Source organism: Patagioenas fasciata, chromosome 3 (assembly GCF_037038585.1).
Source record: "Patagioenas fasciata isolate bPatFas1 chromosome 3, bPatFas1.hap1, whole genome shotgun sequence".
Lineage (NCBI taxonomy): Eukaryota > Metazoa > Chordata > Aves > Columbiformes > Columbidae > Patagioenas > Patagioenas fasciata.
The window spans coordinates 122,707,517-122,725,663 of NC_092522.1; the positions used below are offsets into that span (position 1 = coordinate 122,707,517).

Here is an 18,147-nt window from a genome sequence, read left to right on the forward strand (position 1 = left end):
GTGTGTCCTCTGTGGCCTCCCTGATGTCCCTGGCTTGGGTGCTAGCCTCCTATCACAAGCTTCTTCGGGACTCTAGGGACGACAAGAAGAGTATGAGCTACAGAGGGGCCCTCATCCATGTCTTCTGGCGCCTCTTCACCATCTCATCCCGAGTTATTTCTTTTGCTCTCTTTGCTTCCATCTTCCAGCTCTACTTTGGGATCTTTGTAGTGGTCCATTGGTGTGCCATGGCTTTCTGGATCATCCATGGTGGGACAGATTTCTGCATGTCTAAGTGGGAGGAGATCCTCTTCAACATGGTGGTAGGGATTGTGTACATTTTCTGCTGGTTTAATGTCAAGGAAGGGCGGACTCGATACAGAATGTTTGCGTATTACACGGTAGTCCTGACGGAGAACGCTGCCTTGACGCTCCTTTGGTATTTTTACAGAGATCCTGACACTACTGACTCATATGCCGTGCCAGCACTGTGTTGTGTCTTTCTTAGCTTTGCTGCTGGGATAGCTTTGATGCTGTTATATTATGGTGTGCTGCATCCCATGGGGCCAAGAGCTAAGATCTTAGTCAGCTCCTGTTGCGCCGAGCTGCTCTGGGGCATTCCTCTGCCCCCCGATGTTGAGCCCATGGCACCCCAAACCCCTGGGTACCGGGGGGCCCAGGCTACGCCCACCAGAGCGGTCACGGAGCAACAGGAGGAACTCACAGCTGACACTTGCTTGCCCGTTTTCCAGGTGAGAGCAATGGTACCATCTACTCCATCTGGGCGACCCTACCCCCCCGAGGGGCCTCTCATTAAGATTGACATCCCGAGAAAAAGATACCCTGCATGGGATGCTCATTTTGTAGACAGGAGGTTAAGAAGAACTATCAACATCCTCCAGTATGTCACCCCCACAGCTGTAGGTATTAGGTATAGAGATGGACCTCTCTTATATGAGTTGCTACAATATGAATCTTCACTTTAAAAGCTCCTTAAAGCAAAAGTAAAAGAGGGGACCTTATTTTTGTTTACGGTAAACACAGATCATGAAACAAACACAAACCTTCAGATAAGCTTTCTTTCTGGTTGCTGTATGTATAAAAAAAAAGAAAAAAAAAAAGATATTCTCTATGTTTTGTAAGTAAAAACAAAAAGAAAAACTTTTCTTTTGTTTTTTACACACAAGAAAGAGTATTTCAACTTCCACACCTAGGATTCACAGGTGGAGAAGGAGGCATCTCCACATCAGTTTTATATCGTACACCAAGTGTAGAATATTATTTATGGGATTGGTGCTGATTGAAAAATAAAAAAACAAACAAACAAACCTACAACTGCCTTATGCCCTTAGGTGCTGAGTTTCATTAAGTACTGTCACCTTTCTCATGCAAAACTCTTTGATGATGATATGCCAGGAAAAAAGATATAACAAAACCAACCAACCGAAATACAATCCTTAACGTTAAAAAAAAAAAATAGAAAAAAGAAAAAAAAAAGAAAAAAATTTAACAGCAACAACAAAAAAGAGAGAAATGTATGAAAACAATTTTGTCGCTCGTATTGGATTGAACAGAAAAAACCCAAATGTCTAAAGCTAAGAAAGCAAAGCCCCAATGGAGTTTGATTTTTCCAACAGCTGAAAGACAAAATCAGGTCTGTAACTCAATGTGGCAACGCGTTTATAACACCAGTTGGCCAAGCCTGTGAGCCGAGTCGTGTTGTAAAGGCGAGCCCACCTTGTAACCGTTTTCCTCGTGTAAACCGGCCAAATCTGGTCGGTTTGCACCAGATTAATGTGGTATTACAGTATCTGATCTTGTTTCCAACCATTGCACACGCTGAAGCGCCACTGACTTCAGTGGAGCCAATATCAACCGTCTGAGCCCAGAATAAGACCTGCCACCTTGATTTCTGCAAAATAAACGTTGAAATTGTATACCAAAAACATTATGCTAAAGTACATTTATACATATCTAATAAATATTTCAGTAATAATAAAACTCAGCATAGTAGCAAAAAGCAAGTCAATTTAAAGGCACAATACTTGATCAGTGACTGGCAAAATAATTTGACCTACTGTATCATTTTAAGGCTGTGAAAGGCATACATGTATTATTTGTAATCTCGTGTAAGACCTGTCATGTCTCATTCAGTGCGAGCCTTAAAGTGATTGTAAAGCATCCTTCGTTCCATTTTGGGGTTTTGGGGTTTTGATTTTATTGTTTTGTTCTGTTTTGTTTTTAAGGAAAAAACAAAACATGAAAAAGTCGGGATTTAAAACAAACAAAAAGAGATACAAAACAACAAAAAACCAACAAACAACAACAAAACAACCAACAAACTTCTTCAAACGGTAATAACCTGTAAACTGACTCACGTCTCGAGATGATTTGGTGCTTTGTATTTTCGTTGATGTTGTTGTTGTGATTTAGCTGAGAATTCTTCAACTCGGTACATGTGGGGAACTGCTGATGGATCAGAAAAAAAACCACAAAACTGTCTCGTGTCACCCTCTGCTGTAAGTACATGGCAAGAAACACCACCAGAGGAAACTCAAGAGCGTAGCGAGAGCATCGTGGTTTAGCTTAGCCTTCTCACCACAAGGAGATGCTGCCACCTCCCATGATGGCAAAGCCTAGACGGTCACCTCCCGAGGGTCGCGCGGTTGTCTTGACGTTGCCGAATAACCCGCTCGGTTGTCTGAACATTCACATCTCTCGGGTTCTTGTTTCTGTGCTGGAATCACTTGTTTCGAGTTCAATCACAGGTTTGCGTCTCCCCGCGACACCCTTTTCCGTTTCGAGAGTATTGCTCCTTTAAAGGAATATCCCCGTTTCAGGGCATCTTTTCAATCCCACCGTCCCTCTGCTTGGGAGGGGGAAAACAACAACAAAATGAGATCTTTTTAAGTGAATGCTGTAGTATTTTCTCTGTGTAATTGCAATTTTTTATTCCAGAAATACTGTAACTGTCTAGGGTGCGAAACTCCCATGCTGATCTATTCTGAAGAGAAGATCAGCATGGGGGAGATATTTTTTAATTATTATTATGATTTTTTTTATTTGATGAATCTTTTTTTTTTATTATAGTATTTAAAGAAACTAGTACCAATTTTATATAACAGTTTAAAGAAGCTGAATGCTTTCTTCGCCTGAATATACCTGAAGAGAACCATTTTTGTCAATCAGTGATCCTTTGCAGTGTTCTGAGAAAACATTGGGGTTTCTTCTGTTGTTTCACTTTTGTTTTGTAATGAAAACTTCTAGCTGGTGTCTGTCCCTTCCAAGGAGGGCAGGACCGATTCTATAGACGCCAAACTATAGACACACGGCAAAATTTCTAAGAAGCCAAATTGTCGCTGGTACTGTAATTCCCAGTCAAACTCCATTTCAGGCAATTGTTTCTGGGCTCTGATTACAACCGATGTGATGGTCACATTTTCATGCGAAGGGAGGGATTTTGTCTTGTCATCTCCCGTCTAAATTCCAAGTCCCTTGTTTACTGTGCACATAAATACATATATATATATATATAAACACTTATATATATTTGTGAAAAGCTTTCATTTCCCTTCTCTACTGTCTGTCCCATAACCAATCGTTTCTCACATGTCCTACTAACATTTCACTCTATTTCTTCCCTGATCAGTATGTTGTCTCTGTAAAACGAGGTAATTTGTGAAGTGAACTTGCTGTCCTCGGCTATAGAGTCATAAAAACGCAGCAACAGGCGTACCTTTCTCCTCCCAGGACTTTCTTTTGACTTACCTGCACTACTGGTGCAGACTTACTCTAATCCAGCTCCCTGTGCCTCATGCCCCGTGTAAAGACTCTCCTTGGTCCTTCTGTGAAAAGCTTTCCTCTACACATCCGTGTTTCATTGGCATAAGCATGAGAAAGGAATGGATGGCACACAACCCTGCTGTTCCTCGGGGACCTTTCCTCTGGGAGACAGCGTCCTCCTTCTCAAAAACACCGCGAGAACGTCCACCCTCCATGAAGTTGTCAACCTTGAGGTCTGGTTTGGAGATGTGATGCCATCCCCTGGCTCCACTGAACAGCTGGACCCTGCCGCTTCATGCCAGGACAGTGAAATGAGTCAACGAGCCGAGGTGGACCCATCAGGAGTTGAGGAGGAAACCCTTCATTGTTGCCTCTTACGAGCATCTGCGGCCTGCCTTCCCTCAGGAACGGGACCCTTGCTCCAGACCACCACACCAACAGCCGTCCTCTCCACCCCGTTATGGGAGTGGAAGGGCAAAACACTCTAGAAGTGACCTTACCTCTCAATGCAGTGCTATCTTCTCACAACCAAACCAGCTTGACGAAGGGCTTGACACACTCCTACTCCAAAGTCCTCCTTCTTCGTGGCTCGTGGTGTGAATAACCATGAAGGCAGGGACCTCCACTGAGTGTTAAAACTGTTTCATTACGCTTAGCTGCATAAACTTTCTGCCTCCGCTATGTCTTTTTCTTTGAGTGACATCTACTGGCATCTTGATTTAGCAAAAGATTTCCAGTGAGAGCCTGTGTCAACCCCGAGGAACTATTTCTTTTCAAAGGACTTCATTACAGCCTTAATGTAAAGCATGTGCTCTACCACCACACCCAACAAGTTCATGGTGTGGTGGCCATTTCTTCTTGGGATTACCTGTGATCTTGTTGCCAAACAGCGCCTTTTGCCAAGCCAAAAGCTTGGGGAGCCAAATTACCCCCAGCTCTTTATTGGTACTAATCCTGATGCTGAGTCTAGTCTTCACCTCCTGGGGTTTTTTGCCTGGGGTCCCTTTGATTTTTGGTGTGCACTTTGGCAGGACGCTCAGTGACCTGTTTTGGTTTCACTTGATTTTTAACTCCTCAGCTTCTCCCTGGTAGGTTAGTTATACCATGTCCCACCTTCTTGCCAGAAGATACTCCATGAGGGGGTTTTCACACTGTCATGGGGAAGGTTGAGTCCATATTTATTCACATCACAAGATCAGTGGGAAGCTTCTCTGGCATATTTGTGCTGCTGGATTCAACCTGGGATCATCTAAACCAGACAACTACACCGTGCCAGAGTAAAGCTGGGGCACGAGGACTCCACCATCCCCACTGATATATTGTTCAGACCTTCCCTGTCGTGGTTTTGATGCACTCCAATGAGTCCTGTGCTCGGAAACAGCTTGCGCGGGTGTTGATGCTGGCCAGAGACCATCCCCAGTCATCATTTTGGATGCAGTCAATCTGTATCGGGGCTGAAAGTGTCTAGTAGTGGCCAGCACTTATCAGTTGGCTTCGTGGCCAGAATGCATCCTGGCATTGCTTAATTTACTAATGAAGATGTACCTATACGCCACAGACCAAGATTCAGCACATCAGCTTTGCTCTGGCATTTTAGTATTTTCAGCCTGATTCGATGGACAAGGTATTTTTTTCAGTTCACTTTGTTCTCTTTTTTTTTTTTTGCTGAGGCTATTTTGCAAACAACATCATTTTTATCGTACTGATGTCAACCCATCCGTCCGGCCTTCTACCCATGTCAGATGGCCAGGGTGCTTCGCACGATACTGTTATACATCTGTAGGCTGCTAATTTGGAGACAGGAATGATTCAGACCAGACCAAATCATCAATGGAAATACAGGAATTACAAGGTCCTGCCCATGCCCTTGTCATGCTTGGCCACCCACACAAGGCACATCCAACCTGAACTGCAGAGTGGAGCCAGTGCTGTATAATTATCAGTGGAAAGTGCAAGCAAGCTGCCGATTTCAAGTGTAAATATATATATTTTCAGTGTTTCGGATTGGAGCTAATTGTCTGCTTCATTCTGTCTTTCTCCACACCTGCCAAAAGCCAGTGGTCATTTGCATGTATTTTTATTTAAAGCTGACGAGATGAAACAGGGCAAAATTAATTCCAAGCTTTAGTTGGCGGTCTGCTAAAACCTGGCTGGTGCTGCTCACAAGGGGAGCATCGCTATTGACTTTCAGAAAGTAATCATCCCGTGGTCATCCTGTGCTCTCTAAGTGTATTTTTGTGCACACAAGGTTCGCTTCACAACTTATCCCTACTCCTCATCCCTCCACACAAGTGCATGACGCCCCTTGTCACCCCCATACCTGCAGCATGACTAAACCTCCCAAAGAAAATGTGGTCTGAGATGTGTCCAGCACGATTTCATTGAAGCTCAGAGGTGCTTTGAAAAGGAAAACTTAACTACTGTGCATTTGCAAAACCTTCTAGTGCCTGTTTTCTGGGCAGCTTGGGCAAGAGACAATTTGGAAGCTGCCGGGGTCAGCGGAAAATTGAGGAGACAGGTTTTTCTGTGATTTTTTTTCCTTTCGCTGGGTTTGCTTTTCTCTGGGTTCTGTTCAGATCGAATGTGGTCATGCAAAAGGAATCAGAATACAAAAACCCAAATAACCACAATAAAATAAGGTCTACGCCAATCCCATTCGAAGCTGAAGTAGTTGATGTTAGATGGTAGGGATGATGTGAACTCGGTTGTGTACCCTTTGCTCGCTGAAGCTTGCATGTTGTTATTTTGGCAGTTGTCTAAAGCCCCGGGGCTTTGGGGATGGTGGTTTCCCAGGGTTATGATTGCTGGTTTTCTTTTTCCTTGGAGCTCAGGTGTATTCTGGTGCAGAGAATCTCAGCCTGGTTTGAACGAGAATATTTGAGGCTATCCCAAATAGACGTGGGCAAACCTTTCACTGTGTGCAGAACGCATTTCCAGACCTTTGGGTACTGCTAGAGATTGTTGCAATCCGCTTATTTCTCCATGAGCATGTTCGGAATCGCTTCATCGTTCTGTTGTGTCTGGACTTGGGAATAGTGATGTGGTGGCTCTTTTCTGTTGAGGTGCGATGTGAAGCAAGGTAGGAGCTTTCCTGCTGTGTTAGATATTGCCTGTGTTCAACCCTTATTCCTTACTTGAAGCTCAGACAGTGGGATAATGAGAAAAACGAGAAAATGAGATGACAGATAGCTGCATATGTTCCATTGGCTCTTCGCTGATAAGGAGGGAGGCAGTTGGTGACAATTAAAATAAATCTGCGTAAACCATCTGGATCTTAACGTGCATTCAGATGTACACACAACCCAATTGGAAAGTGATGTTGTTGATAAAATGATGTGGACTATCGTTTCCTGTTGTGTATTAAAAATCTAAACACCAAAAAAAACAAACCAGAACAGAGTATTTCAAGCAGACAAAAATGATTTGAGAGCATAAACTTCACTTATCACCCCTCCCTTTGGGACACATGCAGCAAGGCGACTGTTTGAAAATCAGGCACTTTGTAACGCGCGGAGTTATTTGGATTTGTGTTTGTCAGATGGTCATTTACAGCGAGCGTAGAAAGTCACCACGGTCTAAAACTCATTGCAGATCTCTGGGTGACAGTACTCCTGGGTTTCGACCCCAGCTCTGCCACGAAGTTGCCGTGTAACCTTGGGCAAGTGATTTAACCTTTCTGTGCCTACAGTTTACCCATCTGTACATGGGTATAATAATATTTACCTACCTCACAGGGGTGTTGTGAGGCTTAAGTAAAATGCGTGTGAGAGGGGCTGGAAGTGCGCCGTACAAATGACGTTCTTGCTGGGTTCGTGCTGTTATCGGGAATGAGCAGTAAAGGGGTTTGTTACGAGGAAAAAACCCACTGGTGCGTTGCGTGTGTTGAGAAAGCAATCTTAAGTCTTTTCTCTCCCCAAAAAAAAAGCAAGGAATGGAGAAAATTGTCGTGCGCCAACTGAATAGCCTTGCTTTCCTGGTCAAGTGTAATAGCACTGTTTGCAATATTGTTTTCTTACACAACAGGTGACCTTTCCCTTTTCCTTTCTGTTTCTGGAAACTTGAAACTAGAGATCACAAAAGTATTTCTGAACCGAACAGATTACTGACGAATACTTGAATTTCTTTAGAAGTCGCTCTCATCGGCCACGGTTAATGTGCACTAATCTTTCAGTCATCAGCTTCCATCTGAATACAGTGAAAAATTTGCTCACGCTGTTTTGGAATAGCCTGGACCTTATTTGGGAGGCTGGTATACTGTTTGCTGAGGACTCTTGTAGGCATGGCAAAACTAGAGTCTCAACTGATAAATCTTGTTTTCTTTTTGGTTTTTTTTGCCTTTTAAGTTTCTCGACTGCCTAAGACAGCACAATAATTGGGGTTCACTTGGTTGTACAGTAGCTCTTTATTTGAACTTCTTCCTTAGGCGAGGGGTGAAGGTGGGTTGCGAAGGGATAAACCAGACTCAACGCCGCTCAAGCGCGACTCTTCTCCGAGTACCCGCTTTCCTGGAGAAGAATCTGTGCCACATCCAGAGAGCCTAGACCAGGCCTGCCTTCACCATCCTCCCACAGGCAGAACCTCCCTTGCCATCCACAGGAGTTTTGACTGTCGATGATGTGTCCATCGAGGCGGATTCATCCCTGGTTTGAACCCCCAGGATAACTTTTCTTTAGAAGGAGGGAAGGGATCCAGTTCATCGCTCCAAAATCGCCACTGGTCAGATAATTCAGAAGGCAGGAAAAAAAAAAAAGCGTGTGATAGGAAGTTCATTTTCTGTTTTTGAGCCAAGTGGTTTTATTGTCCAAGTGTCCTGACCTTTATATTGTGTCCATTTTGGAAACGCAATGCGAAGCAAGGCTCCCCACTCCCTTTTAGAGAAGCTTTTTGAAGTCTACTCATGCACTCCTTACTCGGGCAAAACTCCTGGGTTTCGTTGTTGGGTCTTGTTTTCTCTCCTGAGTAAGGACTGTGGATTCTGGCCTGTTCTGAACAACCAGCTGGTGTTTCAGGGTGGCCGTTGTCTTCTCGAACCCAAGGCTTGCCTTGCATGAAGCAAGAACAAAGCTAGGAAACCCTCCTCTCCAGCTCCATCTTGGTCTGCCGCGTACCTTCCCTGTCCCTTTTCCGTGTCCACCGTGGGGAGGTGGTTCAAATTCTTGTGGCTACGTTGGGCCAGGCTCTTCCACATGACTAACCAGGCAGCTGCAGATCTTCTCTCTGAAGGCAGAGCAAATTCAGAAGCCCTACTCTATCAGATGGGCCATTGCTCATGTGCATCAGCTTTGGGTCTGCTCCTTCCCTCTTCTTCTCCCCAGCATTTATTTGCCCTGTTTTAAGCACTCAGCTTAGTGCTTCTGGGTTCTTTTTATTGCTTCTGTTCCAAAATAGCTGGGTAAAAAATAAAACAGACACAACAGCAATGTAACTCCTTCGGTGCTATGCTAACTGCTTTGTTTGACCCAACCAAATGCTGGCCAACATACAGATTTTCCCCTCTTTTGTCCTAAGAAGCACCACACATCTGTGTCTTGAATTTGGATGGACTGAGAGGGATGAGAGAGGGCAAATGTGGTTTTGAAAGCAAGTAAAGTCTGATGTGTACCCAGGAGATCAAACAAAAAGATGTAGATGCAGGCTGTTTTCAAAGCTCATTGTTGCCCACCTTGTGAAAATTAGGATATAGCCTATAAGGTATTGAGGGCATTATATATATATATATATATGTATTTTAAAAAAAGGACAAAAATGTCACCTTATCAATGAATTGCCCTTTAATTCTCCTGAAAATGTACTGTTCCACAGTAAAAAACACCTGGCTGTGCTTGCACCTGGGTGCTGAGCTTTGACCCACTTCAATGGCAATTTTAACTGCAAAGGTAAAAAAGTGGGAGGAAAGAGACAACTCCAACTGCATATCAGGTCTGATGTGAAGTGAGTGGCTGTGAATTTTCAGGATTAAAGGCATTAATCAACGTGTATGTCTGTGTCTATATACACAAGCCTGTGGAAATATAGAAAAGCATACATGCGGTGTTACTGCAACGGTATAAATGTCTTAATATATATGAATATATTGTGAATTCCAAAGGGCTTTTTGAGATGAGGAAGGTAGTTTCTGGTGCGAGGTGCTAGCAATTTGGGATTTGCAAGCAGGGTTTAAATAAATATTCCTTGTATGTTTGGGGATTTTAAAGTAAAAATAAGGGCAAATGGCCATCAGAAGCTGAAGATCCTTCTGAGAAAATGCTATATCACCAGATCTTCCACTTCTTAAGAAATGTGGAAGCCAAAATCAGGCCAAAAATGAGGGCCAAAAGCAGTGTCGACATAAATCAGTAAAGCTCCATTGATGTCCAGGTGCCTCATTACACTCCCTGTGCTAAAAATGGTCATTTCTGCTGGTGCCAGGGGAGCCCAAACTGTGCATTATTGGTTTTTTTCCTTAACCTGTGATAATAGGTTTCCCGTTTTAGCCTGTAGATTTTGTCAAGACACAGGGAAAACGTGGACAAAGTCAGGGGTTTCTTTCCAAGCAGAGCCATCTGAGTGTGGCAAAGCCCCGACCCACACGGGAGCTTTGTAATCTCTGGTCTTTCCTGAGATTTTCTCTTCCACCAGTATCACCACTGAGAACAGCCCTGTTAATACATGCAGCAAACTGGGACCTCATTTGCAAGGATTAAACCCCCCCCCCAAATCTGATTTAAAGCCCTTAGAATTCAAATGCCAAATGCCACTCGAAGGGAATGATTATTGTTTTCTCTCCAGATGTCATTCCCGTTCATCAGTCACAAGGACGAGCGGCTCGTATTTTCGTTTCTAGCTGTATTTACCAATAAAACTTGCTGCCAGGCCCAGCTGAACACCACCTCATCTTCACCCCCACTTCCCTCCACCTTAAAAGCAAACGCTGCTCCTTCCTAAGTAGCAAAGATCCAGGACAAATGCCAGCTGATTACACCTGCAATCTGTTCGCTTCAGGATTTTATATCAGTTTTTGAGGGCATACGAGTACATGCAGGGACACGCACCTGCAGAGATTTCAGTAGCCTGAAGTCGAAGCCACTTGATTTCAATGGACTTTCTTGGAGCTGACGCTGCGCAAAGAGAAACTCTACACCAAGTGTTCCCCAGGCAACCCCCTCACGTTACTACAGTGTCACACCATTCCCATATAATCTGCTTTTTTCAACAGTTACTGAAGGCTGAGTATCAGTCAACAAATTTACGATGGATAAGTAGCAGAAGTGGACTTGTTCACGCTTATCCATAGACATCTTAGGACTAGTCGAGCAATTAAACCTTAAATTGGATGCAATTGTAGCTGCTTGGAGGAGAGCTGTGATGCATATTTTCTTAAAAGGTTTCTAAATAGGTATCACAACCAAATCTCTTGGCCCCCATCTTCTCTGTGTAGGGAGAGTGAGAAGGAAGAGATTTTACATTGAACATCAAATTCTGCCATTAGTTACCAAATGTGCGCCCTCCCTAAAATGGAACTAAAACTTTTTTGGTTGAAAACATTTTTCTATGAGGAAAAATAAAGCAATGGTTTTGGCTAATGTTTCCACTCCGCACACTGTTTTACCATTGCAGCCTTTTGTTCCAACAAGGAATGGGAAGTAGTTTCAAAAGTCTTTAAATTACTCAGGGAAGGACTATTTCACATCTAGGCCTGGTGGCTTCCATTCATGTCACTGGACCAACTTCAGACCATTCCACTAAAGGCAATGGTATAGCATGTCCCATCATGGAACTGCTGCCCTAAAAGCAGGGTTTTCACAGAAAAGCTGTACATTTTGGAGGATATGAAAGACTTTTTGATTGCATGGGAATATCATCCCTTTGGTGTGCATATTTTTGGATGCACTGTTATACATCCAAGGTGAAATCATGGTGCCTGAAGATATACATTCTCTTTCCATCTCTGCCATGGGCCGTTGGTTGGGAAAGCCAAGAGGATTTTAGGGTTGTCTCTGCTGGTAGATGTAATATGTACCCTGGTGCATATTGGTGCTCCAGGGCACGCGATATGGGAATGGTTGCTTGGGTTCCATGACCGATCCCACCTCCAGCCCTGCCGTACTTGTCCCAGGTGTTGCAATGTGGGTTGAAGGATCCTTGGTCTACTCTGTGAAGGTGCTGGGACAACAGACTAGTCACGTACTTCTTGCAAAGCTCTTGAGCACCTTCCAATTGAAAGGAATTGTGAAAGTTCACAGTGTCTTCTCAAATCAGCTTTCATCCTTGGAGCGTTTTTGATTAGCGAATTTTGATGGCACCGGAAAACTGGCACAGCCATAGAGAATACCACAATTTAAACACTTTGATTTCAGAAGTGCCACTTTGCCCATAAACATTGAAATTCGACTAATCACTGCTGGAACTCGTCGTTAACATTCAAAACCTGGAAAATACTTTTGCATTTGATTCCTCGGATAAGCCTTATTCAAGGAGAACAAATTCCCAATCACTACAAAACAGTAAAAAGAAGCTATTAAAGAAGGACACCTGGGTTTTTCTAATGTTTTTGAATGCAATACGCTGTAATCACTGAATATTTTCCATTTGCCGTGCAGTAGGCACATTGGCACTGCAGCCGGGCTTATGACCTCCTTGTGCTAAGCACTTTACCGAAACACAGAGAGATGTGGGTCTGCCCCAAAACAGCCCTCAGTTCCACTGTGGTTGTTTGTGTGACCTTGGGCAAGTCGTGTAACTGTTCTGCGCCTCAGTTTCCCAATTATTTAGTAAATGTTGATGGAGTACTTCAAGACCTTAACATCAAAAGCACTTCAGGACAGTTGGGCAGAGCAGGGCAAAGAAACACATCATGTAACCTTTCCCATGTCTCCATGCAGCCCAGCAGAGATAGACAGGCTGATCTGAATTTGAGATTCTCAAGCAGGACTAGCACAAACCCATCCAAGACACCACGCTACATTTTGGGGCAGTGCTTTTCTCCATCCCCCAAAATGCTCCACTCTCCCATTGGGAAGCATTCAGGAAAGTCAACTGGGAAGTCAGGATTTAGCACAGTCCCGTTGGGCTGTGAAGCTGGAGAAAGCAGAGATGGAAAGAGCATGTGGGTCACCAGGTGCATTCCCAAGAGCCCATGCCACAGGCATTTCTGTGTCTTATTCTCCCACCCTGAATCTTGTCTGGCTGGAAATCTTCCAAAGAAGGGGTTTGCTCACCCCAGACCTTCTTGATCAGGCACATCAGACAGAAATAATGGTCTAAGCTTTCCTAGTAAGAAGTATTATACATCTTTTGTTCACTAAGCTTGAAACTCAGTCATGCCCATGCCTTGAATCTTGCCTTATTAACCAAACTCAGCCCATTCTAGACCCAGGTCATTCATCTGAAGTTATCCATCCAGTGCTGTTCTGACCCAGCATGGCTTGCAGGTGAAGATACCTGTCCATCCAAGTTGGGATCAAGGATCCAACAGTTAGAGTTGGCTCCTTCCTAGGTCACTTCTGCACCTGAGCCATCCTTACTGGGGGGGTCTAGAAAGACTGGGATCCCAATTAGACCCCCAAAAGTCAGTCTGAACGAACAAGGAAAACCACTTGAAGTCCTACCACATGCAACTCCTTTCTCCCCAAGGTGGCATTTCAGCACCATTTCTAGCTGCTGCCAGCAAGCCGCACACATGGTGCTTGTCAGGAGATACGAGGATGATCAACAACCCCAGCTTTGAGCTGGCCAAGAGAAGTGGCCGAGGGTGGACCTGACCCTTCTCTCGCATCCAGCGAGGACATTTCTGGGTGGCTTTGCCCTTGACGCCGTGCGATGCCACTGAGAGCAGGGGCAGGCGGCTTGTCAGCAGCTGTCTGAAGAGCTCGGGTGCTTTAGATGGTATGGGCTGACAGGTGTCAACACGATGCAAAACTGGTGCTATTAACTTGGCATAGAGTGCCTGCGAGTATATCCTTTTTCTTTTTCGATCACCAAGCAATTACCTTACGCATGGGAAGTCCGTTGTTTAGAGACAGTGTCTGTAGCAACTTCTTGTTGCTCTGAGTATGTGCTCGGTCTTATTCCCCAAATCTTCCTCTATTTCTACATCTTACATCCCGTTCGTGTGAGAATTTACAAGCAAAAGAATTAGAGCAAGGGTCTACCCAAATTATTTAGTGCAATAGAGGTTTTGATGGAGTAAGGAGTGAATGAGAAACGTGAGCTAAGACCTCAGAAAACCAGGTGTGTAGGTTTTGATCTCCATCTCAGCCTGGTGGGACTTCTGTAAATCCATCAAGATTGTGGTCTCTGTCCAGGACAATTTCTTCTCCGGGCTCCTGGGGCATGACAGATTGAGATATTCAGGCCAGGGCTCCACAGAGGGATAAGATCAGACTTGCTGAGCACCTTTGACTTCTCCCGGTTTAGTGGGGGCTGAAGGCACCCAGCACATCCCAGGAGGCAGTCCATGTCAGGTCAGATTATGCTTTCAGCATTTCAAGTTCAATTCCGCTTTCCTTTCACTGGTGCAAGCATGTTGAAAATGGCAAGACGTTGCCATTTTAATTTGCAAAGGCTGTTCAAAAGTGTCCAAAGTGCTAGATAAGAGCTCGCAAAATCAACGTGCCCCTTCAAAGACCAAAGTCTGGTCTCGATTTCACCAAGGCACCTGCCACCCTGCATGAACCCCACTGTTTTTTCTGGGAATTCCCTGTTTTTTCCTGCCGCCAGCAAGGCCGGAATGTGGTCTCATTAGCTCCAGAAAGCCCTTTGTGTTTGTTCCCAATGACTGTGCTGGGGCAGTGACATCTGAATTCTCAAAACCTTGTGGTGCCTTTTCTTGTGGTGCTCACCCTTCACAGGACTTCAGTCAAGGCAACCACTTGCATCGAACAGCAGCTCCAGTACTTTTCCTCTGTATGATGTGCCAGTGCAGTAACAGACTTTCATGTATACATATATAAATATAGATAGATAGTTATATTGCTATAGTTATAATTATATATATATAATTGAGGTTCTGATGCCGCTGTATGGGGAATGGACCATTCCCCTGCAGGATGATACGCTGCTCGAGTGAAACCAACAACTCAACGTCCTGTAAAGCATTCCAACCTTGGCAAGGACCCATGTTCATTTTTCAGCTCCCTTCTCTCCTCCTTCCCTGCTCCCAGAAACGCACTCCGTGAAAGCTGCTGTTTTGCACCGTAGCAATTTCTCCAAATAGCTCTCCCCATCACCAGCATATGCTGCAAGGGCCACATCTTCCTCCCGCCATGGCATGGGGAGGTCTCCTCTTGCTGTGAAAGGAGGACGGTGGGACGGTATCCAGGGGCAGCATCCCATGGCTGCATCCTGGGGTAGCATCCCAGGACAGCATCCCATGGCTGCATCCCCGAGCAGCATCCCGGAACAGCATCCCATGGCTGCATCCTGGGATAGCATCCCATGGCTGTATCCCATGACTGCATCTCATGGCTGCATCCCAGGGTAGCATCCCATGACTGTATCCCAGGACAGCATCCCATGGCTGCATCTCGGGCTAGCGTCCCATGACTGTATCCTGGGGTAGCATCCCATGACTGTATCCCAGGACAGCATCCCATGGCTGCATCCCGGGCTAGCGTCCCATGACTGTATCCCAGGACAGCATCCCATGGCTGCATCCCATGGTTGCATCCCAGGCTAGCATCCCATGACTGCATCCCGGGGTAGCATCCCATGGCTGCATCCTAGGACAGCATCCCACAGCTGCATCCCATGGCTGCATCCCAGGACAGCATCCCATGGCTGCATCCCATGGTTGCATCCCAGGCTAGCATCCCATGACTGCATCCCGGGGTAGCATCCCATGGCTGCATCCTAGGACAGCATCCCACAGCTGCATCCCATGGCTGCATCCCAGGATAGCATCCCATGGCTGCATCCCAGGACAGCATCCCATGGCTACATCCCATGGCTGCATCCCGGGGTAGTATCCCAGGACAGCATCCCTGGACAGGATCCCGGAGCAGCATCTTTGCCTTTTCTTTGCATCAAGGTGATACAACCCATCAAGCCACAAGCGGTGTTATTCCCCTCTAGCAAAACCACCCTCCAGCAAGCTTCTCCATCTCAGCTTCCCCAGCGAGACAGCAACTCAGTGTTATTTTTATTCTTCTCTTCGGATGCTCGGTTTCCCGCACTGCTCCATGTGAGATGAGGCTGCAGCCCTCGCTCCAGGAGGAGGGAAGCTGGTGAAGGTGGTTTGCTTTGCTAACGTGAGTAGTTCTGCCTGACTTCAGGGGAGGGACTTTATTTGTCAAGGGACTGCTGGGTTGGGTCAATTGTCACCTTGTCGTTACCCATGAAGTATTGCTGGAACTATAGGTAGATGATAGAGCAGATGTTGAGGGAAGGTATTTTCTACTAAAGGGAACAACACCAATAATACTGTAAAAGGTGCTAGAATCAAAACCTCATTTTATATACTTTGGTTCTTAGAGAAAATAAATAAAATAAAATAAAATACACAGAATTCTTCCTGTGCAGCCTTACTATAGATTGTTATAACCAACTCTTTATCCAAAAAAAATCCAACAACGAAAAAGCGAAAAGGTTAAAAAAAGGACAAAAATGAAGTGATCCTGTATAAAGTGTAACAAATATGACTTTCCTATATAAATGTAAATGATCAGACATATATTAAAATGCACTTGAGGCAGGCAGCAAGCATGAAAAGCTTTTGAAGTATCGGTTTTAATGCACAACACCTGTCCTTTTTCGTTGGGTTGGTGCAAGAGGGAATGTGCCAAGTCGGTTTGATTTCCTTTTAATTCTCTCTGTGATTTTGGGGAAAAGGAAAGAGGGATGGAAAGAGGGTGGGAGGTTTAGCAAGCATGGAAACCTGGAATATTCATCCCAATTGTTTTGTTTGGTTGGTTGATTATGCCATTTGTGGCATTGTTTGGGCACACGCTTTGTTTCTCAAATGCTTTTGGAAGCTTTGTTGCCTGCCCCAGGTGCTGATCATAACTCTTACCTCAAGAATGCTTACAAAAGTCAATTGTGTTTTTCCCATCTCTGAAAAATTAAAGCAAACAAATGATAACAGTGAAATAAAAGAAAAAGAAAGAAAATCAAAAGCAAATAACCAGCAGTGAATGAAGGAACGAAAAACAAACAAGAAAGAAGTCAAAGCAGAGGTTTGGTGATCAAACCGAGCCATTCTGGTGCTTTTCCCCTTTTTGCGTTGCTAACGATCAAAATTACATGAGATGGGCTTAGACAAGTTTGTGGTCTTAGGATGTAGCAAAAAATGTATTTAAAAAGAATACAAATTTGCATGGAAAAAAAAAAACCTGATGGAACATTTAAAGAATGGCTGTTTCAATGTCAGACGTTTAATGTTCGCATGTGTGTGTGCTGTATATACCTTTTCATGTGTGACATGTACAGTTGACTGAGGAAAAACAAACATATGGAACCGAACAAAAACTAATAATCAAATGCTATTTTATCAGATGATGCACTTTTTCACCTTGATGAGAAGCCACTGTTCACAACTATGCAATCTTCCAGTTTCTCTCTCTATCTCTTCTCTCCAACCTCAAATTTCCCAACTATTTTCCATAACCTAAACCGCTTTTCCTTTTGTACAAAGAAACACAATAAGTTCCAAACTCTGGTTCAAGGTGAGAGTGCTACTGTGACTTTTCTCAAACGATAGGAGCTAACAAACAGACAAACAAAAGGGGTTTGCTTTCATTTTTAAGAAAAAGGAGGTTCAAACGTGACCCTCTTTATGTTCTCTAAGTGAATCGATGTTTTCTACATGTGCCAGGCTTCTGTTGACTGTTTGTTGAGTTTGGTTTTGTTTCTTGGTTCATTTTTCTCTCTCCTGGGTTTTAGGATTTATATTTTTTTAATTTCTTTCCTTATGTACTTCTTTTCTTTTTTTAATTCTGGTTTTGTATCGTAGGTATTGGGGATGTGAAGATGAAGGTGAAATTTGGCTTAACTTCAAGTGTTTTAGTACATGTGTGTGCTATATGTATATAGTTTTCTACATAGAAAATTTTACGCGCTTTTTAACGCACTTTACGACTTGTATGTACAAAGTTGTCTATATAGAAAATGTAGTGAGTGTTACCTGACCTTCAAAGAAGAGAGTTTTGATTAAGGGGAGTTCAGATGTTCGAGTATCTAACACGCGTGCACGCGCGTGTGTGTATTATATCCTATATTATATATTATAGAAATACGTAATAGCATATGTCCATGTTGGGGTGTGTATAATATACACACACATCCAAACACATGATCATGCCCATCTAGACCACAAAAGTAGAGGTTTTTGTATTTCTTTAAGGTTTTCAAGCGATAATAAATAGCCTGGCTCTACTGGGTTAACTTCTTGCCTGTCCTTAGAGGAAAGGT

The 18,147-nt window shown here is 44.1% G+C and overlaps 1 protein-coding gene across 1 annotated transcript in view; it reads left to right on the plus strand.

Moving 5' to 3' along the window:
• XKR6 (XK related 6) overlaps positions 1-18,147 on the plus strand; it is a 245,583-nt gene that overhangs the window by 207,941 nt on the left and 19,495 nt on the right. Inside the window, exon 3 of the mRNA XM_065835758.2 lies at positions 1-18,147. This exon is cut by the window's right edge and continues 19,495 nt beyond it. Within this exon, the coding sequence (XP_065691830.1) occupies positions 1-965 (965 nt within the window). The 3' untranslated portion in view covers positions 966-18,147.